The sequence below is a fragment of the Electrona antarctica genome (assembly GCF_951216825.1).
Source record: "Electrona antarctica genome assembly, chromosome: 12".
Lineage (NCBI taxonomy): Eukaryota > Metazoa > Chordata > Actinopteri > Myctophiformes > Myctophidae > Electrona > Electrona antarctica.
Window position 1 is genome coordinate 31,424,274 of NC_136793.1, and position 23,498 is coordinate 31,447,771.

The following is a 23,498-nucleotide window of genomic DNA, read 5'->3' on the forward strand; positions in this document are numbered from 1 at the left end:
CAGTTTAGAATATAGTTTGTGCATTCATTTTCAATTCTTAAATTATAATTGTACTATTGATGAAAACCTCTACATGCTTTACTACATGGATATTGCTCATACTGTAACTTTTGAGCAAATATATGTATATAATATTACTAGGCAACACAATATTTTTTTTCTTTTGAAATATTGTTTTCATAGTAGATACTTAAAACAATTTTATAAAGATCTCTGCTGTACCCTATGTGTACACATAACTTTAATCGAATTTGATAGATGAGTCGAGATGGGGCAACCTGACAATCCCCCACCCCCATTTTCAACTCTGGCCTCCGTCTCAGGAAGCATCAGGATATGGGCAATAAACTCCTACAACGCAGAGCACGTGGGCGGCTGTTGTCCTTTATCCTGCCAACAAGGGGGGGCAGGAGACTGGGTCCATAGGGGGGGCAGGGGACTGGGTCCAGAGGGGGGGCAGGGGACTGGGTCCAGAGGGGGGGCAGGGGACTGGGTCCAGAGGGGGGGCAGGGGACTGGGTCCATAGGGGGGGCAGGGGACTGGGTCCAGAGGGGGGGCAGGGGACTGGGTCCAGAGGGGGGGCAGGGGACTGGGTCCAGAGGGGGGGCAGGGGACTGGGTCCAGAGGGCACGTCTATCCTCAACCCAAAACAATCCTGTTAAAAAAAACAGAGGACCTGCGATATGCCACCGCCAAACACTTTGCCTCCCTGGATGGCTGGGGCAAACAGTTCCATCTTTGCTTCATTAGATAGATAGATAGATAGATAGATAGATAGATAGATAGATAGATAGATAGATAGATAGATAGATAGATCAGATAGATCAGATAGATTCAGTATTTAGATATTTGATATTAATTTTATCAGACATGCCCCATTCTTATATATACCCTTTGTAACTTCATTGTAACTCCATTTTAACCATGTCAGATTCATTGAAACACCCATCCTTTTTTCTGGTGACTGAGGTGTTTTTGATTAATCTATCATGGTTAACATGGAGTTTTAAGTTACATTGGGTTTGTAATAGGAAGGGGGTGTGTCTGATAACATGAATGTCAAATATCTAAATACTGAATCTTATCTGAATCTTAAAAAAATTCTGGGGTGCTCACAAATCCATGTTTGAAAGTGAAATATCCCTTTAGGTGGTTAAAACATGAGGATGTAGCTTTTGTTTATCTTACCCATTACAGTACTTTGTAATAGGTAATCATCTTGGTTGAAGTCTCGGTCACTACCCGCTTTATTACCTGATTACCTGTTTCTTTTGCACTCTGCTACATTTTGCTGTACTGGCTGAGCCAGAGGAGATGGGACAGAGCAGAGGGGAGAGTTTCTATCCCCTAGTTGAGGACCACAGGCTCATTTGTCATGTCTTCATGGACATTAGTAGCTACAGCCGCATGTCCTGCATTCTTTGGCAAAGGAACTCTAACCCACTGTCTAAACCAGAGGCTGTAGACAGGAGAGCAGACCCACGTGATGTTTTTAGCCCAGGTCACGGTCCAGTGCCACTGAGTAGTGTGTTGCCCCCTTTCCACCTTCCCCCCTATCCTACAAGCATTTATCTCTCTGCATGGTTTTGGCAGTGATGTGCTTTTCCCAGCGTTTAGCCAGGAGAGGGAGAGAGGAGGGGAGAGGGAGAGAAAAGGGGGCCTTTTCAGACCGGGAATGACGGACGTTTTATTAAAAGAGGCAGAGCCTTTTGAGAGGTTGGCCCCTAAGAGCCCCCCTTGTGCGCGCGTGCATGCGCGCTCACGCACACACACACACACACACACACACACACACACACACACACACACACACACACACACACACACACACACACACACACACACACACACACACACACACACACACACTATGTGTCTGGCCCATTGTCAGCCCCCCAATCAGCCCCCCACCCTGCCATGCGCTTTGTCACTGTAAGTCACCTCGCAGACTGAAGCAGGCCCACTCTATAAACACACACCATTCTCCACAGTAACATTATGCTATTCTGGTAAAGCCTGGTCCAGGGGAAGAAGATTGTCTGGTTGTCACAAAACATACAGGAGACAGGGAGATGGGCGTTTTGTGGCGGGGGAGAAAGGACAGCAGAAAAGACGGATAAAGTTTGGGTGAAACGGAGCAAGCTGGGGAGAGCAACAAAACATGTTAAAATAGAAACGGGGTATACCGGGTGGGGATGGAGAGAGGGCAATAGAATGTGTCATGGAGGATAGAAGCTGGAACAGAGAAAAGGGGCGGGTGTGGGGGGGTTTGCTTGGGGTAAAGAAGCTGAGCACAGTAAATCCTGGAGCATTAATATAACTCCAAAAGTGTAAAAATTTACCCTTATGGGTTTTGCAATTATAGCAAAAAAAAAAAATAGATACAGGAGTATAGTCAAGTTATAGCAAGTAGCACGTTGTAGGCATATGTGAGACACTGATACTATAAGTGAGGAACTCCCATTCGTTTTTTTGGGCCGTGTGTGAAATGTGTGTCTTTAGATACAGGCAGCATTCCTGTAGAGATAAACCCCCAGGCCCCCCCTCATCCCCCCTAACCCCCCTCCAAACACCCACCCTCCCTCGTCTCCCCTCCCACTAGGGCCCTGCTTACTCAAGTGTGGTTGTCTGGGTGTGAGAGCGTGTTTACGTGGGACAGGGTCTCTGTGCCCAGTGCCACAGCACTCGCAGGGGGGGCAACAGAAAGACAGTCGCATATTTGCGGAAAAAGGAAACAGAGAAAAAGACGGTGAAGTGGGAAGAGAAGGAGAGTGCTGGGCCAACAGGCATGCCAGTCAAGACTGTCACCTTTGGAGTGAGTACTAGAAACTCTGCTCTGTTCTCCATCTCACCTTTTATTCCCCCCTACCCCGCTCACCTCTAGATCTCTTTCACCTCTTGCTCTTTCTCTCTGTCTGATTCCCTTATTGTCTTTGTCTTAGTCATTCGATTGTGTTTTCCTGTTTATTATTATTATTATTATTATTATTATTATTATTATTATTATTATTATTATTATTATTATTATTATTATTATTATTATTATATTGAGCATAAGCATATTTGAATGTTTTGATTCTCAGTCCATTTTAGGGTGTCCTAATGTTTTATTCAGCACACATGCTTCTCTGTTTGCACTGTTCCAATTCGGTACCATGCTGCTCTCTGTTTTCTATCCCTTTCCGTACACACAGCTATTTAGAGACTACTCCCTTACTCAGAACCTTGCTGTTTGGTCTTCTTTTCATTCATCAATATGCCCTTGTCCTTTCTGACTAGTAACTGACAGAGAAAAATGAGAGAGGGAAAGAGAGAGAGAGAGAGAGAGAGAGACGGATGGAGGGCAAATGAGATGATGCCACACAGTGTAAACACTGGCTCTGCTCAATAGGAAGGTGAAGTGTCTCAAGGTTTCACCAGACTAACCGTATAAGGCAAAGGGACATCAACTTTTAATTAAATAAGTAGAATTGTTAAATTAATTGTTCGCTACACGCAGAACCAGGGCAGAACTCTTCTACACTTGGCCTCCCATAGCAACGTGAGGGGTGGGAGCCTGGTTGCTTGGGAGTATCTCAGGGAGTTGTTATGCGTGTGTGTCAAAGATTAGCAAGCTGCATCTTAAGTGTACGAACATGGCTCTGCAACCTGTTTTGTCCTCCCTAATCTTGTTTCGGACTTCCTTGGGTTATCTGCTTCATATTCAGATTGTTAAGATGTTGACCTAGTATTATGTTTGGTGGTCGGTGCACTGATTAGTGGGTCATTAATGGTTTGTTTTATTATTGTTTCGCTAAGGTATTCCTCAGTGTTAATTTAACTGTGAGAGTGTAAAAACCTATCCGTAAACATGGACCCAAATGGAAATGATCTGTAATCCATTTTGTCCATTTTGACTCGCCCAAAGTTATGAGTTATTTTGGGCCAATAGATTTGGTGACACACAACAGGCCTTACTTACCCAAGTGAGATTGCTGATGCGGCACTTCCCAGTGCTAGCACAGTACTGCAGACAGATGCAAGGTTCTAGATGATGCAACCTGAAGAAATAAGAATTCACCAACTATATGTGGTGGACTTAATCTGACGTATTCCTGATTTCCTGTAGAGCCAGTTTACTACAATATCTCCAGATTACATTTATCTCACATCATGGGCAAATTTAATCATGTTAAATGTCCAGCAAAGATCCAAGTATAAACAAAGTAAACACAGTTGTTGGAATTTCTAAAGCAATTCAAACGGTTTCATTCCTTTAAGAAATAAGCAAAATATTGATAAAAAAGAGACTAGCCAATTATCCCCCCACCCTTTTTCCTTCCGATGTAGTCAATGTGCCAATGAATTTCTCCCACTGCTTGCCACTGCTTTTACCTTACTGGCTCGCTCACCTGCCAGGGAGGAGTCCCCATGGGGAGGACGTAGTGCTTCTCTCCTACTCCTCCCGCTCAACATTCCCTGACAGGCTCCACCCCACATCGCGTATAGAGTACGTGCAACCTCTCCACCCGGCTTCCCTCCCCAAAGATAGCCAATTGTGTTCATAGACGCTCGGCCAAGCCAGATGCACCACAGTGGATTGCCCCCTAGACCGCAGTGGTGGGCTTACCCCTGCGCCACCAAAGGGCCCTAAGCAAAACATTCATAACAAAGAGCCTGCCCAATGCTCATCGGAGTTGTTAGTTTCAAACTCATATAACTGAGGCTGAAGCAACTAATAACTGCTCAAGACAACTGCACTAGTTTATATGGATTTCTGTGGTCTTTATTGGGTCTAGCACTGTTGTTATATTTAGGTACCAGTATAGACCTGAACTTTAGTTATTCCCTTGATTTCACAGATGGCAACAGGCTTGTATCACGGCATGTCTTGCCAGTGGCCATGTTTACACTCAAACATCTAACTGCAGCACAAGCAGCCAATTCGGAATTTCATGCACATTTTAATTTGGTACAAGTCCTGCGCTTGTACATTAATTATCTCCCACCTGCTTTATTTGGTTTAATTACTTTTGATTAATTAAATAAAACACAGTATGTTTACCACCACTTTCCCCCACACCCTAGCTTCTATCACCACTCTATAGCTCAGTCTCGCTTTATCGCTACACAAAAGAATTCAATAACCATGACAATCTCATCTACAACTGTGGAGGCCAGAATGGGGGTGTGTATATAAAGAGACAATCAGAGAGTAAGAAGCAGAGAAGCAGTGGAATACAGGGAGGGAGGGAGAGAGGGAGGACTGCGAGAAGGTAAATAATAAAACTAGGACAAGATTCTTTGCCAGATACAGGGGGTGGAAGCATATATGGAGACAAAAAGACAGATGGACACTTGGACAGACAGACCAACGGAGATGAGTGGGAGTGGATTTAACAGCTCCACCTCAGAGCTTCCTGTAAATATGTCCATATTGTAGCTGAAGGATCCCAATGGCCTCAAGCAGACTGACTCTATACTTACTACATCAGTACGGGCGGAAACAGAACCTTGGCTATACAACCACTTCTGAACATTTGAGAGATGAAGGGAGGGACAGAGGCCAGAGGGAAGTAAAAAAAGGAAATCAATTTCCAGAACGAATGCTAGTCAGCAAGATCAGGAGATGAAATAGCTGTTTAAACCGTAACAGTGCTTTATGACCTGGACAGAATTTCCAATCATATTGAGTGTATACTATAAAGACATTCTGATTTTAAACCAGCTATTTCTGCACCTCAAATTCACCTCTTTCCTGTGTGCACAAGAAGCTTCTCCGCCACTTCAAATATTTATGATTTGCACCTGGTGCTGTCCTTGCAAATTCATAGTGTTCCGTAATGTGTGCGTACACGCATGTATCTATTTGTGTGCAAATGCAGAGGCATGCACAAACTGTGTATGTACGTAATATATGCATGTATTTAAAAATAACTTTAACAACTTTAACAATTGAACAAACTATCTATCTCACATGTGCACGCGCACACATGCACACATGTGCGCGCATGCACAGCATGCATAAGCTTGTCCTTTCAAGGAGCATTGATTAATTCACCAGTGTTAATGTATCTTTATGTACTCCAGCCCTTTGCAGACTCACCAATGGTGGTTCCATCCGCTGGGAGCAGGTCAGTGGTTGTGGTGGTTGTACTGTAGTGTCAGCTGCACATAGAGGTCTATGGGGACCAGCGGAGGAGGGGTGGCTTCAGCTGCACATAGAGGTCTATGGGGACCAGCGGAGGAGTGTATAGGAGGGGTGGCTTCATTAGGAGGTCTATGGGGACCAGCGGAGGAGGGGTGGCTTCATTAGGAGGTCTATGGGGACCAGCGGAGGAGGGGTGGCTTCATTAGGAGGTCTATGGGGACCAGCGGAGGAGGGGTGGAGGTCTATGGGGACCAGCGGAGGAGGGGTGGAGGTCTATGGGGACCAGCGGAGGAGGGGTGGCTTCATAGAGGTCTATGGGGACCAGCGGAGGAGGGGTGGCTTCACATAGAGGTCTATGGGGACCAGTGGAGGAGGGGTGGCTGCACATAGAGGTCTATGGGGACCAGCGGAGGAGGGGTGGCTTCATTAAGATCAATATGTTGCTGTCCGGTGGAAACCTTGTATGTCCAAAACTGTTACTTTTCAGTATAGTTACTATTTTGTTACTCTTGTTACTAGTATTTTTCATTGGTAATACATATTTATGAGCTCCACAGACTCACTTAACTACTTTCACAATTTTAAATAGCGAAAATAGCTGATCTACACTAATGTTTCAGTGCGACACATTGTGAGCTTGTAGATATGCTATTTTTGTTACTTTTCTGTGACACTAGTATGATGAAGTAGGGCATTCATTTACGAAAACAAACCCCCCCAAATTTTACGGTTGAAATATGGAGATACAAGGTTCCTGCCCGACAGAAACTAATAGCCCAGCCCCTGTGCCCGTCCATGGGGAACGAACCATTGACAACAAGACAGCTTGATACTGTTTCTCCACTTCCTACTCCCCTAATCAATGCAGCCTACTGCTCCTCAAAATACACTCACACTGTCCCATCTCTAACTGAGCACACACACGTGAGCACGCACACACGTGAGCATGCACACACTTGTGCACGGGCCCACTTGTGCACGAGCGCACATACACTCACACTAGATTCGGTGTGAAAATAATCATCCCTCAGGTGTCACACGTATTACTACGGTGAGAAACAGTATTCCCTGGGTGAGAATTCTCATGCCTTGGATGCTAATCTTGTGTGTGAAACTCAATTCTGTTCAGCAAAGCACACGCACACGCACACGCACATGCACGCACACACACACACACACACACACACACACACACACACACACACACACACACACACACACACACACACACACACACACACACACACACTCACAAACACGTCACACACACACTCACAGTACACACATAACTGGGTTTTCTCACTGCAGTCTAGCAGCGGGAGATGATGTCATTGAGTCTGCTGCAGTACTAGCAGATTAAGCTAGTGAGTGAGAGAGAGGAATGAAAGGAGCACCGGGATGCAGAGGGAGAGGAGGGAAGGAATTGATAACAGATTTAAGTACTGTAAGAGAAGGGAGGCTGAAAATGGAAGTGAGACCAGGGGATTTTCCGTAATGTGATGAGGGATGAATTTTCCTCTGTAATACTGAGCCTCAGTGCAGTATAAACTCCCAATCGAATGAACGAAGACATTTTGTGTAGAGGGAAAAAGGAAGCAAATGGATCAATTAACACGGAGGACTTCACTGTTTGTGAGAGATGCACAGCAACATTCTTATCCCGGGGACCTAGCTGCTCTGTGTTGGTGTTGCTCATGTTAATGTTAGTGCTGACGAGCAGGTCATTGTCTGTTTCTTTGCCTCCAAGCCGTATGATTAATGTGCTCGCTCAGCTCCTCTCAGCCCCAGAGCCCAAAGCCTGTCCCGTCTCTGTGGGACTAATAAGAAAGAGTCACATTCATCTAACTCACACTGGAATGTAGCGAATGTAGAGTCACCACAGAGCATCTTTTAGGCTGCTATTTGAGTTACGTGTGTAATGGGGGGAGGGGGGGGGGGGGGGTGGGGGGTATGCATGCGTATGTGTGATTGTGTGTGCATCTGACCATGCTTTAGGCTGGGTGTGGGCCTCCTATGTCCTTATCTCAGTGGACCACACATTGAGCTCTCCTCAACACACGCATTGCATGCACATGATGATATATTAATGTTACTACAGTAGAGTACGTTCCATTCAGTAGTACTGTTCTACATTTCTGTTTGACCGTGTTCACATGCAATGAAACATTGCACTTTTTACACAGCTGAGACTTGGCCTGAACCCATGTTGAGCTACAGTACCTGCCTTTTGAAAGACGGCTAATGTTGATGTTGATGGACATTGTGACAGTAGCTCTCATACCCATGTCAACAGATGACCGTATTGCACATTTGTTGACCACTTGAACTTAATGACCTGGCTGTGAACAGGCTGACCTCATATGGTGGATTCTACAGTGTGACTAGCAGTACATCTCCTTAATGCCAGCCGACCGCTCTTGTTGGGGGGTGGAATTGCTTGTGTCCGAGGAATTGAGAGGCCATCAGAGGGGGCCTGCAACTATGGTTGGTCACCATGGCGCTACAATGACACCATTTGCTCTTTGCTTGGGAGTGTGAGGGTGTGTGTGGGTGCGTGTGCGTGAGTGTGTGGGTGCGTATGCGTGTGTGCGAGTGCACCTGTTTTCTCTGCATCCCATGCATGGCACGGCCTGAAAACCTTTTACACTGCCTGGTGCAAAAATCAACTGAATTAGTATCTGCACCATGATATCATCAATATAAAGCATCATATGTGGGCAAATCCTCACTGTTATAGGTCCATTTATAGTTTAATTTTGTACACTCGGGCGCCTGCTGGCCTAGTGGTCCTGGCTGTCGGGACTCGAGACTGGGAAAGCCCACTGCATGCACACTCGCCACAGACACTTCTGAGTTCTGACTTCCTTCACGTTATTAGCTTACAGCCTGGGAACGAGGCTACACTCTACTAGAGGAGAGCTGTTGGGGGAGGAGGGGCACATGTGTGCCTATGCATATGGTATGGTGTGGCTGTGTGTGCTAGCAGCAGCCACCACCAGGCTCCGCCAAACTTTGTTCAACTCAACTGTCATTGCATCTCTGTATTTTATTTTACAGGCGGCATGGGTGGGCGGCCGTGTGCCCCACTTGCCTCTGGGCCCCCACGCAGTCGCGTTGTCTGCGTCACGGTAGTTACGCCCCTGACGTTGCGTGTTCGAGTCCCGTTCATGCATGTCTCTCCCCTTCTCTCTCTGCCTCTTTCCTGTCCGTCTTCACTGTACAGTAACTATCAATAAAAGGCACAAAAGCCAAAAAAAACTAATCTTTAAAAGAAAAATACATTGCACACTCAGTTACACATGGATAAATGAACAGGATGTTACTGTGTAGGCCTCTTTGAGGATAATTGGCTTCTCAGGCCCATGGGCACGCACACACACACACGCACGCACACACACACACACACACGCACGCACGCACGCACGCACGCACGCACGCACGCACGCACACACACACACACACACACACACACACACACACACATACACACACATCTATCACCACACAATGAGTCTGTTTGCATGCATTGATTGATTGATTGATTGAAGAATTTATTAACAGTTTGCAGAATTACAGTACATTTCAAGCACAAACTCAATACAAAGGCTGTTAACTGTGAGTGGACGACCCAATTAAGCATTACACTTGTTTCCAACAGGGTCCACCATGTTCAAATCATCAAAACATTTAGAGACGTACAAATAGACACTTCTATAGACAGAACAGGAATTCATCAAAAAGGACAGCGTCATTAAAGATGTTGAAACAATGTCTATTTCTGTGTGTGTGTGTGTGTGTGTGTGTGTGTGTGTGTGTGTGTGTGTGTGTGTGTGTGTGTGTGTGTGTGTGTGTGTGTGTGTGTGTGTGTGTGTGTGTGTGTGTGTGTGTGTGTGTGTGTGTGTGTGTACATGCAGGCTGGTGTGTACAGAACATGGAAGTGAAAGGATTGGAGGTATTTTGTGGTCAGTTTGCTGTCCTGTAACAGTTTGGAGGGAGGGGATTGGGTGAAAAAGTAAAAGTGAATGAAGGAGAGAGAGAGAGAGAGAGAGAGAGAGAGAGAGAGGAGTATGGTCGTAAGAAGAGGGAGAAACTATGACTGACCAAGAGAGCTTAGCCACTGTGAGTAAATGAATGGGTTTTAATGTTACACAGAGCACATTAGAATACCAACTAGAAAGACACAATAGGCCTACTACTGGGTATTTTTCCTTCATTAGTTACATATAGTGGTTTGAATGTTGAATGATTAGAATATGTATGGCTTTTCGGTTGGAGCACTGTGAGAAACACTGGCGAACATTTGTTATTGTTATTTGCCAGTTTGTGTGAATTGAATAGGGGGGGGGGTGCTGATGATTAGTTTTGGGAAAGTCTCTATATACTTCCTAAAAAGCAACAGGATTTGTGTGTGTGTGTGTGTGTGTGTGTGTGTGTGTGTGTGTACAGTCTGATGGGGTTTGTATGACTGCAACTCGGCTATCATGCTTTAAGGTCTTCAAATGTATCACTGAGATCTTTAGTAGATAAAATGCTAAAAATGCTAAAATGTGCCTTTTTTTACACATTGGATTAAAGTGGTTTAAAATGATGAGGAGATCCTCCTGTACAAATGTTTTTTAACCACTTCAACCCAGCCGTCATTATATTCGGGGAAAAATGTAAAATAAATACGTGTGATGCGTTAAATGGTTAAAGTGGTCTCTATTTGCACAGTGCCGTGCCACTGGTGTCATGCTGAGAGTGGGCTGGTGTCATTTGTTGCTATGCCTCCAGCTCGGGCATGCAGACCTTTCTCCTCTTTACCCAGACTGATTCAGCGGAGGACTTATTAGATCTCATGTGATTGTTGGTTTGTGTTTATGGTCATATACAGTAAGGCATGAATAGCAGCCTTTACTCTAGATGAGGATGAGATGGACTTTCCTGACCAGAGTGTTGAGATGACTCTGCTGAATAAAGGTAGAAGATTTGCCGCAGAAAGATTTCTCTCTCTCTCTCTCTCTCTCTCTCTCTCGCTCTCTCTCTCTCTCTCTCTCTCTCTCTCTCTCTCTCTCCATCTCTCTCCCTCTACCATCCCCCCTCTGGTTCTCCCTTCTCATTCTCTCTCTTTCCCTCAGTCCTCCTCTTCCTCTCCTCCCTCTCTCTTCCCCCTGTGCCGCATGAGTGATCCATTTTCTGCAGCAGCCCTTCCTGGGGGAGGCATGCAGCCCTCAGACCCCTTCCTGGGGGAGGCAAGCAGCCCTCAGACACAAACAAAACCCTGAAACACAAGGCATGTGCTGCCGGACCACGAGCCAAGACACTCACCAAAATAATGCTCTTGTTTTTGCAATCTCAACATCTCTCAGTCCCACTATGTCTCTGTCACTCTGTCTCTCTCTCTGTCTGTCTGTCTGTCGGTCTCTCTCTCTCTCTCTCTCTCTCTCTCTCTCTCCCTCTCTCTCTCTGTCTCTCTCTCCTTTTTATCACATACAAGCACACACACAACATGAGCCCACGTACCGTATACGTCTGAGCAGAGCAGGTGCAGTGGCAATCATATGATCCCAGTTGTCTTATCACCTGCATGGCTCCATCTGTGGATGGATGTTTGAGGCTGAAGAGGGGACAGGATAGTCTGATTGGTTTACATATGGAGTCAGGGGGACATCTGTATGTGCTTCTATCATGCATGCACCGTTACAAACAGTACGCGCACGCACGCACGCACGCACGCACGCACGCACACACGCACACACACACACACACACACACACACACACACACACACACACACACACACACACACACACACACACACACACACACACACACACACACACACACACTCTGTACACAAGTACAGTATGCATGGTCTCCTGCACTTCAGCCTTCGTCTGTGTGCCTAGTAGGAATTTGGTACTGCTCTCTAACTGAACATTCCAAAACCTCATGAGGGGGGCTGAAATGAGAGGAAAATCAGTTATTTGGCTTCTGATATAGGTTTAAGTCCTGTAAATGTTTATTTATTTATTTTAAATGAAAATAATAGACCTCTCTACCTATCTCCTTCTTCCTCTTCCCTTACACCTCTGCCCTGTTCCTATCCCACTTTACGTGTGTCTCACTCTCTGGTACACTCCTGTCCCTATATGTCTTCTCCTCCTCTCTCTGTCTCGCTTGCAGGCAGATGCTGGCAACAGTTTTCTGCGGGCAGCCCGTTCTGGAAACCTGGACAAAGCTTTGGACCACATCAAGAATGGCATTGATGTCAACACAGCCAATCAGGTGAGAGAATTAAACGGACTGAAGCTCCAGTAATAATATACTGGCAATTCATCGTTTTCCATTTGTATTGACGACAATCTCCTATGAATTGATCCTCCATAAAATTGCATCATAGATGCATGCAAACAGACTCATTGTGTGTGTGTGTGTGTGTGTGTGTGTGTGTGTGCGTGTGTGTGTGCGTGTGTGTGTGTGTGTGTGTGTGTGTGTGTGTGTGTGCGTGTGTGTGTGCGTGTGTGTGTGTGTGTGTGTGTGTGTGTGTGTGTGTGCGTGTGTGTGTGCGTGCGTGCGTGCGCCACAATATGTGTGATACTAAGGCACTAAAACATGAGAATGTGACAATAGAGCATTTCTCAGCATCAGATCCAAACTGAAATGCTACAAGCTTGATGAACAACTAGATATTTCACAATTCTGGGTAATTGCAAGTGTGGTGGTTGCTAAGTACAGTATAATGATGATGTATGATGATGATGTATTAACCCACATGACGTCACAAGGTTGCTCTATAAATGAAGTCTGGGAATTACCCTGTTTTTGCCCAGTTAGGCAACCAGACTAACTAGTCAATTAATACCTATATACATGATTAGTCTTGGTATTTAGTGTCTGAAGTTGTGCTCTGTTCACCAACATTAGTATGAGGCAAGGAATATTTTGAAATCTGCCAAGATTTCTGTTTCGAGCAGAACATACAATGTTCTGCTCAAATATGTCCTGTGTATGCTACTACTACTATACTGTACATTGTGTGTTTCTACTATATTGTACATTGTTTTGTTTTGTTTTGTGTGTGTGTGTGTGTGTGTGTGTGTGTGTGTGTGTGTGTGTGTGTGTGTGTGTGTGTGTGTGTGTGTGTGTGTGTGTGTGTGTGTGTGTGTGTGTGTGTGTGTGTGTGTGTGTGTGTGTGTTTTCTAAAAGAGCATCTAATGTGCATGACATGTCTATAACCATACCGATTGTTATGTGTTTACGTGTACCCTTGCATTAATTCAACTGTATATAATGCATGCTGCTCAGGTAGGTAGCTTATCAGTAGTATGACAGGTACAGGGTCTCCCGGGAAGTTTTTAAATAGGGCAGGGGCTTCTCCTCCGCCCCATCTCCTCCATCCTGGCTCTTTTATCCTGACGGCAGATCCCAGGGTGGTCAGGGCCAAGCACACTGCTAGTGGACTAGGGCTACTGCTGCCCACAGGCTACTGAAACAGGGCCAAGAAGTGTGTATGATTGTCTGTGTGAGTGTGTGCATATGATTCTTTGGGTCATTAATCTAACATAGACATGGTTTCCCTACCATTCACCAAGGCTGTCCCCAGCATTTTGCCATAATTGTTGTACAGTATTGCCGCTATCACAGGATAGTAAACTCATTCACAAGAGGAGGGCACACAACAACAGTGTTTTATGTAAACTGACATTTTATACCATTATCTACTGTATAGCTATTACTGGCAATTTCCCCCAAGCTGATGAAGGGTGACACCCTATGGACAAAATTAGAACTACAGACAAAATAATAAATTCTCACAAATTTCTCATTTTGTCTTATTGACAGCATGTTCATATACTAGTCATTTTAAATGATATTGTTTTGATGTGGAATGTGCCTGTGTTATGTGTGGTGGTGGTGTAGTAGTGTATTGGCTATGTGACCATGTCGTTTTGTGACGCTGTGTGTAATATCTATGAGGTGTCCGTCTCCTGGGAGCAAGGCCAGGTGGAGGCTTGGGTGGCAACCACATCTTTAGTTGTTGTCCCCTAGTCCCTGTGAGTGGATACCTCCTACCGCCATGGCTACAGCCACTGGCCAACCACACTGCCTTACTCCCTCGCTTCCTCCACAGTCCCTCACTTCCTAATCTCTCTCTCTCTCTCTGTCACGTTTATCATCCTCTCTGTTCTGTCTCTCTACGTCTCTGCTATCCTTTCTTCTACTGTGTGTGTGTGTGTGTGTGTGTGTGTGTGTGTGTGTGTGTGTGTGTGTGTGTGTGTGTGTGTGTGTGTGTGTGTGTGTGTGCGCGTGTGCGTGTGTGTGTGTGTGCTGTCTTCTATCATGGCCATGTTTTATTTAGTTTGTATTATTTTCACGTTCCTTTTTGTCATTCCTATCCCTCATCTCATTCTCTCTCTCCCTCTCTCTCGCTTTCTCTCTCTCTCCCTCTCCCTCTCTCTCGCTCTCTCTCTCTCCCTCCCCCTCTCTCTCTCTCTCTCTCTCCCTCTCTCTCGCTCTCTCTCTCTCTCTCTCTCTCTCCCTCCCCCCCTCTCTCTCTCTCTCTCTCTCCCTCCCCCCCTCTCTCTCTCTCTCTCTCTCTCCCTCTCTCTCTCTCTCTCTCTCCCCCTCCTCCCTCTCTCCTCTGTCTGCAGTAGAGTGATGGTGTGCTGTGGTCTCCCCCACTCAGAGGAATAATATCAGTGATGTGGGAAAGGTCCAACCTCACATGTCCTGTGCGGCTGAAGGAAGGCTGTGTGAGGTCAGACCTATCCCACACGGCTCGTATTCTTCCCGGCCACGAGACCGGCGGCGTGCCATCCCCCTCCCTAACCCCTACCCCCTCCTCCTTCCTCCGACCCGCTCCCCCTTCGTCTCTGTCACCATTAATGGAGTGATAACGTTCTCCATGCCGTCATCATGCACCATGGATGTTGTTAATGCTAATGACTGCATTTGGTTTTGGAGAGCACTGCATGTGTGGTGTATTATTAGGTGGATTGTCGTTCCAGTGTAAGTACTTGTTGTCTGTTATGGTTTGTGTGTTCACTTACTTTGTGGAGGTTTTTTTTCTTCTTGTGTGTGATGTTGATGAGCTTTTTCATTAACCCATTAAAGCCGGGCATCTGTGTCATTTTAGATCTTAGCTATATATATAGCAACGTAGGTTTTTCAGAAAACAAAACAAAAATAGCAGATATACAGTACAGATATACAGATATACAGATATACAGATATACAGATATACAGTACAAGGCAAGTTCACAGATACAAGATGTGAGCTTGTACATCTGCCATTTTTCAGATGTTCTCCCTATTTTTCTAGAAAAATAGGGAAAAAAGTGTTATATATATATATAAATATATATCATGTCAGGGATCAACCTTGGCAAAATTTAGAAGGCATTTGTAGAATTGGCCTCAGGTCTTAATGGGTTAAGATGCTACAGTATAATGTATAGTGTATACAGTATGTACTGTACACTTATGTGTATGTGTTTGAATATGCAGCAGATCCAGGCCTTCAGTCTGTTTAGGTCTCTTCAGTGTGGGGTTTTGCTTTGCTCTCTCACTCAGAATGGCCTCAACGGATTGCATTTGGCCTCTAAGGAGGGCCACGTCAAAATGGTGCTGGAGCTGCTCCACAATGATATCATACTGGAGACCACCACCAAGGTAACCACACCACGGTTCATTTAGTTTATGGCCATAATATTTCGAATAACATTTATTTTCATTTAGTCATATTTTTGTCATCTAAATGGTTTTTCTTTCAGTCTAGTTTTAATCGAATAAACAGTGGACCACTTGGCCAGCAGGTGCCCCTCCCCTAACATTTTTGTCTAGTTTCTATTTGTTGACGAAATTGTCAATATATTTAGTTTTTTTATTTATCCGTTTTAGTCATCATAGCGTAGTATTTTTTTCCCGTTTTCGTCAGTGAAAAAGACGAACATTTTTTGTCATCGATTTATTCAATGAAATTAACACTGAACCACACTTACCAACAACACCAACAGTTCTTCTCAGCTCAAGCCATCACAATTTCTCTTTCTCTCTCTCTCTCTCTCTCTCTCTCTCTCTCTCTCTCTCTCTGTTTACTTGCACTTTCAACAGAAAGGGAACACAGCGCTGCATATCGCAGCCCTGGCAGGGCAAGAGCAAGTGGTCGCAGAGCTGGTTAACTTTGGGGCCAATGTCAACGCTCAGTCGCAGGTGAGACCCCCAAGCTTCTCTGCTACCCCAATACAGCCATGGTCACAGGACAATCACTCTATATTGCAATTGCAGAATTGGACTTGAAACCAACTGGATGTCATGTCTGCCATTCTTTCTATTAACGTGTCCTTCTGCCTTCCTATGTCTGTCTGTCTGGGCTTTGTTCCAATCATTGTGTGTGTATCTGTTGTGTTGTTGTGCTGCTGCTGCCGTGCTGTGCTTGTGGCTCCTGCTGGCATATGGGGTGTGTGTGTGTGTGTGTGTGTGTGTGTGTGTGTGTGTGTGTGTGTGTGTGTGTGTGTGTGTGTGTGTGTGTGTGTGTGTGTGTGTGTGTGTGTGTGTGTGTGTGTGTGTGTGTGTGTGTGTGTGTGTGTGTGTGTGTGTGTGTGTGTGTGTGTGTGTGTGTGTGTGTGTGTGTGTGTGTGTGTGTGTGTGTGTCCATACATGTGTTTGTCTACAACAGAAGGGCTTCACTCCACTCTACATGGCTGCACAAGAGAATCATCTAGAGGTTGTGAAGTTTCTACTGGAGAACGGGGCAAACCAGAGCATTCCAACTGAGGTAGCAGAGGAAAAAATGATTTTGATAAATGATCTTCCAAGTAGCACTTTGCTTGCTTTTTTGCAGGCTCATTCTCTTCTATTCCCTCGTTTTCTTGCAATACCGTACTGTCCGAGTCAGCATTGTCTTCATTCCTTATACCCTGTGTGTGTGTGTGTGTGTGTGTGTGTGTGTGTGTGTGTGTGTGTGTGTGTGTGTGTGTCCTGTATGTACCCTGTGTGTGTGTGTGTGTGTGTGTGTGTGTGTGTGTGTGTGTGTGTGTGTGTGTGTGTGTGTGTGTGTGTGTGTATGCACGTGTGTGCGTGCGTGCACGTGTGTGTATTTTCCAGGACGGCTTTACCCCTCTGGCCGTGGCTCTTCAGCAGGGACATGAGAATGTCGTCGCCCTGCTCATCAACTACGGCACCAAGGGCAAGGTCCGCCTCCCGGCACTGCACATCGCGGCGCGCAACGATGACACGCGCACCGCCGCAGTGCTTCTACAGAATGACCCCAATCCTGATGTACTCAGCAAGGTACTGTACACATTCAGTCTGCATACCAGGGGGGGTCAGATGTGCTAGGAGTAGGAGTGTGTGTGTGTGTGTGTGTGTGTGTGTGTGTGTGTGTGTGTGTGTGTGTGTGTGTGTGTGTGTGTGTGTGTGTGTGTGTGTGTGTGTGTGTGTGTGTGTGTGTGTGTGTGTGTGTGTGTGTGTGTGTGTGTGTGTGTGTGTGTGTGTGTGCGTGCGCGCATGCATGCATGCATGTGTGTTTGTGCTTAGTGAATAATTAAATAAGTAACAGCCTCAGGTACATTTTAAAGGTGTTCGTGAATGACATACAGTGTGTGTCCCTGCAGACGGGGTTCACACCTCTCCACATTGCTGCACACTATGAGAACCTGAACGTAGCTCAACTGCTGCTCAACAGAGGAGCCAATGTCAACTTCACCCCTAAGGTACTACAGGGAATTATTCTCGTCTAAAGTTTATGGCCGATTATTTCAGTTGCTGCGATGTGTGTCCCTGTGGTCTTATACCGCCAGTTCCTGGCTAACTGTCTTGCTGGATGTGTGTCTGTGTGTCTGTCTGTCTGTCTAGAATGGAATCACACCTCTGCACATTGCGGCTAGACGGGGGAATGTCATCATGGTCAGACTGCTGCTGGACAGAGGGGCCGAGATTGATGCCAAGACCAAGGTGCTTATTACCTTCATGCAATGTCTTCTCTCCATAAATCCTCCATTCTCACACACACTGACTGTCATTTCTGTCCAGGATGAGTTGACTCCTCTGCACTGTGCATCGAGAAACGGGCACGTGAGGATCATCGAGATCCTCCTGGACCATGGAGCTCCCATCCAGGCCAAGACCAAGGTACAAAGAGTCACCTCAACTGCTGTTGCTATAAACATTGTATAAGTCCTGGGTTTTGTCTCTCAGAACCGGAGGACGTTTGGAGTAGATCAACACCTCATCTCACTCATGTGTTTGTTTGTTTGTTTTGCACCTTGCAGAACGGCTTGTCTCCAATCCACATGTCGGCCCAGGGCGACCACATGGACTGTGTCAAGCAGCTACTGCAGTACAATGCAGAGATTGATGACATGACCCTGGACCACCTCACCCCTCTGCATGTCGCGGCCCACTGTGGACACCACAAAATGGCCAGAGTACTGCTGGACAAGGGCGCCAAGCCAAACTCCAGAGCCTTGGTTAGTTAGAGGAACATATGCCCTCGACAGACCCACACACACACACACACACACACACACACACACACACACACACACACACACACACACACACACACACACACACAATTGATCGATTTATTGCATCCAACTATAATGCTTTGTGGTAATGGTAAGTTGTTCCTCTGTGTTTTCAGAATGGCTTTACTCCTCTGCATATTGCCTGTAAAAAAAACCACATGCGGGTGATGGATCTCTTGCTCAAACACTCTGCATCACTAGAGGCTGTGACTGAGGTGAGGGAACAGGAAGGGAGAGCGACATTGAGGCAAACAGATGCTAAACATTGATCAAAGAACAAAAACATGGTTAGAGGGTTCTTGGTGTGATTACTGGATGAATTCATTGACTTTCATCTCCCCTCTCTGTATAGTCTGGCCTGACTCCCTTGCATGTGGCTTCATTCATGGGTCATCTCAAGATAGTCACGATCTTGCTGCAAAAGGGAGCATCCCCCAGTGCCTCCAATGTGGTGAGTTCACATCAAAAGGTTTATCACAGCTGTAGTAACCGGCTCTCTGTTATAATGAATACCGCTTATTTGATTGTGTTTTTGCCTGAATGTGCTCAGAAAGTGGAGACTCCTCTCCATATGGCCTCTCGGGCGGGACACTGTAAGGTGGCGGAGTTCTTACTTGAGAATGCGGCACCAGTGGACGCAAAAGCTAAGGTAGAGATTTCATTTTAACAAATGCACAGCACAATTCACACCCATGCATGAACATGAACAACGCTCATACTTGAAGCATGGTATAAGTGAAGTATACAACACAGACTAGGAACAACCACATATCTGTCAAAACTGTCAATTGAAAACCTGTCATTTGGGGCGTCCGGGTGGCACAAGTTCCTGCCCACCATAGTGGAGTCTGGGGTTTGATTTCTCCTTGAGGTTGGGAAGGAAGGTGGAGAGGGCAATCTTTTTGCTCTACTAGCGCCTCCTGCAGGGGGAAGAACTGGTGACTGCCTGAGACTGGCAAGTAGGGGGTTGGCAGTGACAGCGTATGTACACATGGCATTGAATTGGCAATGAATGAATGAATGAATTGGTTTAGTTTCACACATGACAGAAAAAGGTACTCTGCAGTCTTTAGAACGGCATCTGGATGTGAATGAATCAAGTCTATACCAGAGAAGCTATATAAGCTTTTAGAAGGTAGCCTGAAACAGCCTAAACAAAATTGGAAAAACTAAAACTGTTGAAATCCTGTTGAAACAAAACCAAAACCATCTAATCCAGTACCAAACTTGTGAGTTGTCCTTGTTATTACTCTTCCTTCCCCTGACAGGATGACCAGACACCACTGCATTGTGCATCTCGGATGGGCCACCAAGAGCTGGTGAAGCTGCTATTGGAGCATAAAGCCAATCCCAACGCCACCACCACGGCAGGACATACTCCCCTGCACATTGCTGCCCGTGAGGGTCATGCACAGACAATAAGCATCCTCCTGGAAATGGAGGCTCAACAAACCAAGATGACCAAGGTAAAACCTTACAGACATTCAGGTTATTTCCATGCTGTTTTATCTAGGGCCATATTTTACCTGAATTAATGTCTACCTTTATGTATTTTGGACCATGTGCTCCCAAATTGTTAGTGTTCTCTTAATATCCTGCATGTCCATTCCCATTGGTATCTCTGCAGAAAGGCTTCACCGCACTCCATGTGGCCTCCAAATATGGCAAAGTGGACGTGGCAGAGCTATTGTTGGAGAGCGGCGCCAATCCTAACGCTGCCGGCAAGGTAGTAGTAAAAGTGTAGTGAGGCTTAAAGGACACATCTGTGTGGGATAAATGGGTGTAGAGATGAAAGTGTGCTGTGATAAACAAACCTTTGCACAGTGCAAATGGTGTAGTAATGTGTACCACTTTTACTCTCCAGAATGGTCTGACTCCGCTACATGTTGCTGTGCATCACAATAACTTGGATGTCGTTAACCTGCTGGTCAGCAAGGGAGGCTCTCCACACAGTGCAGCCAGAGTAAGATAGTCCCCAAAAACACGCACGCACGCACATGTACACACACACACACACACACACACACACACACACACACACACACACACACACACACACACACACACACACACACACACACACACACACACACACACACACACACACACACACACACTGCTGAAAAGCCATTTTCTGTTCACAAATAGCTCTTCCTTGTCTCTCTGTAGTCATGCATATGCGCATTGCACAACATACTGTATTGTGTGTTTCAGAATGGCTACACTCCACTACACATAGCATCCAAGCAGAACCAGGTGGAAGTGGCCAACAGTCTGCTGCAGTACGGAGCTTCAGCCAATGCCGAGTCCCTCCAGGGGGTCACGCCTCTACACCTGGCTTCACAGGAGGGACGGCCCGACATGGTCACCCTGCTCATCTCCAAACAGGCCAACGTCAACCTGGGCAACAAGGCAAGCACTCTGGAGATGATGCAGGGGTTGATGGACTTTCTTTGTTGATTTGGTGATTTAAGTAAAACATAATTAAAAGTCATTATATCTGTGAAATGATCTTTACTTCTGGCTGTGTTTTTAAGTATTTGTCCGTTTTACCCCCTCCAGAGTGGACTGACCCCACTCCACCTGGTGTGCCAGGAAGGGCATGTCGGCATTGCCGACATCTTGATGAAGCAAGGAGCCTCAGTCTACGCTGCAACGCGGGTATGGCCCTTTTAACAAGCATATTTTGGGAAAGATGACGTGAGGGAGTTCCAGGGGGTCTAAATGATAGTTTGGAACCAAATGTGGGTCTGTACTGTACTGTACTGTACTGTACTGTACTGTACTGTACTGTACTGTACTGTACTGTACTGTACTGTACTGTACTGTACTCCATTGTACTGTATTCCATTGTACTGTACTGTACTGTACTGTACTGTACCCACTATTTCAAAGTCGATTTTGAAATAGTCGACTTTTAAATTTCAAAGTCGACTTTGAAAGTTCAAAGTCAGAGACAGTGACGCAGAGACAGTGACGCAGAGACAGTGACGCAGAGAGAGTGACGCAGAGACAGTGACGCAGAGACAGTGACGCAGAGACAGTGACGCAGAGACAGTGACGGTGACGCAGAGAGAGTGACGCAGAGACAGTGACGCAGAGACAGTGACGCAGAGACAGTGACGCAGAGAGAGTGACGCAGAGACAGTGTATAGCATGCCGTTTTTTCATCGTTTTTGAGGATTTGAAAAAAAGATGAAAATCACTCCGAGTCACTATATATAGCCCATGGACTTGTAATACACACACGCACGTGCGCACACACATACACAGGGCACAGCAGCACGGTACAGCACAGTATGCTACAGTACAGTACAGTACCGTATAGTACAGTATGGCACAGTTCAGTACGGTACAGTACAGTACAGAAGAGAAGAGAGCAGAACAGAGGAGTACAGCACAGTGGAGTACAGTACAGTACAGTGAAGTACAGTACAGTGGAGTACAGTACAGTACAGTACAGTACAGTACAGTACAGTGGAGTACAGTACAGTGGAGTACGGTACAGTACAGTACAGTGCAGTGCAGTACAGTACAGTACAGTACAGCACAGTACAGTACAGTACAGTACAGTACAGTACAGTACAGTACAGTGGAGTACAGTGGAGTACAGTACAGTACAGTGGAGTACAGTACAGTACAGTACAGTACAGTACAGTACAGTACAGTACAGTACAGTACAGTACAGTACAGTACAGTACAGTACAGTATAGCATTGAAGTGAATGACTGGCATAGAAGTTTTTGAACACTAGATGGCAGTAAAGGATTTAATAACATTATTATTGCAACAGAGGATAAACCAGGGGAGAAGTATAATTTTTATATATATATACATTTTTGATAAATTGTGAGAAGGAGGCACTCAAATAAACAGAAGGATAAAACCCTACACAAAGCAAAACGTGGTGCATGTTAGCAGCCCTAAAATGGTTACTTTTGTCTTCTGTGCTCATTTGTGTCTAGATGGGCTACACTCCTCTCCATGTAGCATGTCACTATGGCAACATCAAAATGGTGAAGTTCCTCCTGACGCAACAGGCCAACGTCAACAGCAAAACTAGAGTGAGTCTCTCCAACTTCATGAATGTACGTACAGTAGAGTCTGGCAGTTACACAGTCAAATATTAATTAACTAGTCTATGAGAGTCCACAAGGGATACCAAATTGACATGTAATGGTCATTTGGTTACCTTTGTACAGGGTACAAATCATATGGTACAACTGTAAGGGTACATTTGTACACTCTCAGGATTACAAATGGGTCAATTCATTTTTACTGCTAAGGCCCCAAACTACAGACATGCATAGTGATTCACTGAAATGAAAAGGAATTAAATAATGTATTACCTTAAAACGTTTTTCATTTGATAGGAGAAATGGTGGTCTGCAAAAGTAATTTTAGACGACACCGAAATAATAATTATGAAATATTGAGCTGTAGAAGAAGTGTATATCTGTACGTCTTTAAATGTTCTAAATGTTCTGTTCCTCATAGCAGTTTTTGTATTGACTTGTGCTTTTGTTTGAAATGTGCCCATTCTACATACTGTGAATAAATATTTCAATCAATCAATCAATCAATCAGAGTCATGAATGTGACATTTGTAGCTGATCAGAAGAAAAATAAACATTATAAACATACCCCCTTTTCCCTTCCAGATTGGTTACACTCCCCTGCATCAGGCAGCTCAGCAGGGACACACAGAAATTGTGACTTTACTTCTGAAACATGGAGCTGAGCCCAATGAGATCTCAACAGTGAGTAACTATGTATAACCCAGTAAATGTGGGAATGTCTAGATTTCGTTCCTAGCAGACTGGGGAATGTGGATTAAATAAAGCTCTAAGCACGGT

At 45.4% G+C, this 23,498-nt stretch overlaps 1 protein-coding gene across 1 annotated transcript in view; it reads left to right on the forward strand.

Moving 5' to 3' along the window:
- Positions 1 to 2,773: 2,773 nt before the first annotated feature.
- Positions 2,774 to 23,498, forward strand: part of ank1a (ankyrin 1, erythrocytic a) — a 51,938-nt gene continuing 31,213 nt past the window's right edge. The window contains exons 1-20 of the mRNA XM_079515471.1: positions 2,774 to 2,815; positions 12,296 to 12,397; positions 15,686 to 15,784; positions 16,226 to 16,324; positions 16,791 to 16,889; positions 17,219 to 17,404; positions 17,728 to 17,826; positions 17,969 to 18,067; positions 18,146 to 18,244; positions 18,385 to 18,582; positions 18,759 to 18,857; positions 18,995 to 19,093; positions 19,193 to 19,291; positions 19,911 to 20,108; positions 20,270 to 20,368; positions 20,507 to 20,605; positions 20,857 to 21,054; positions 21,205 to 21,303; positions 22,608 to 22,706; positions 23,304 to 23,402. Of these exons, the coding sequence (XP_079371597.1) occupies positions 2,789 to 2,815; positions 12,296 to 12,397; positions 15,686 to 15,784; positions 16,226 to 16,324; positions 16,791 to 16,889; positions 17,219 to 17,404; positions 17,728 to 17,826; positions 17,969 to 18,067; positions 18,146 to 18,244; positions 18,385 to 18,582; positions 18,759 to 18,857; positions 18,995 to 19,093; positions 19,193 to 19,291; positions 19,911 to 20,108; positions 20,270 to 20,368; positions 20,507 to 20,605; positions 20,857 to 21,054; positions 21,205 to 21,303; positions 22,608 to 22,706; positions 23,304 to 23,402 (2,295 nt within the window). The 5' untranslated portion in view covers positions 2,774 to 2,788. The remainder of the gene's footprint in view (positions 2,816 to 12,295; positions 12,398 to 15,685; positions 15,785 to 16,225; positions 16,325 to 16,790; positions 16,890 to 17,218; positions 17,405 to 17,727; positions 17,827 to 17,968; positions 18,068 to 18,145; positions 18,245 to 18,384; positions 18,583 to 18,758; positions 18,858 to 18,994; positions 19,094 to 19,192; positions 19,292 to 19,910; positions 20,109 to 20,269; positions 20,369 to 20,506; positions 20,606 to 20,856; positions 21,055 to 21,204; positions 21,304 to 22,607; positions 22,707 to 23,303; positions 23,403 to 23,498) is intronic.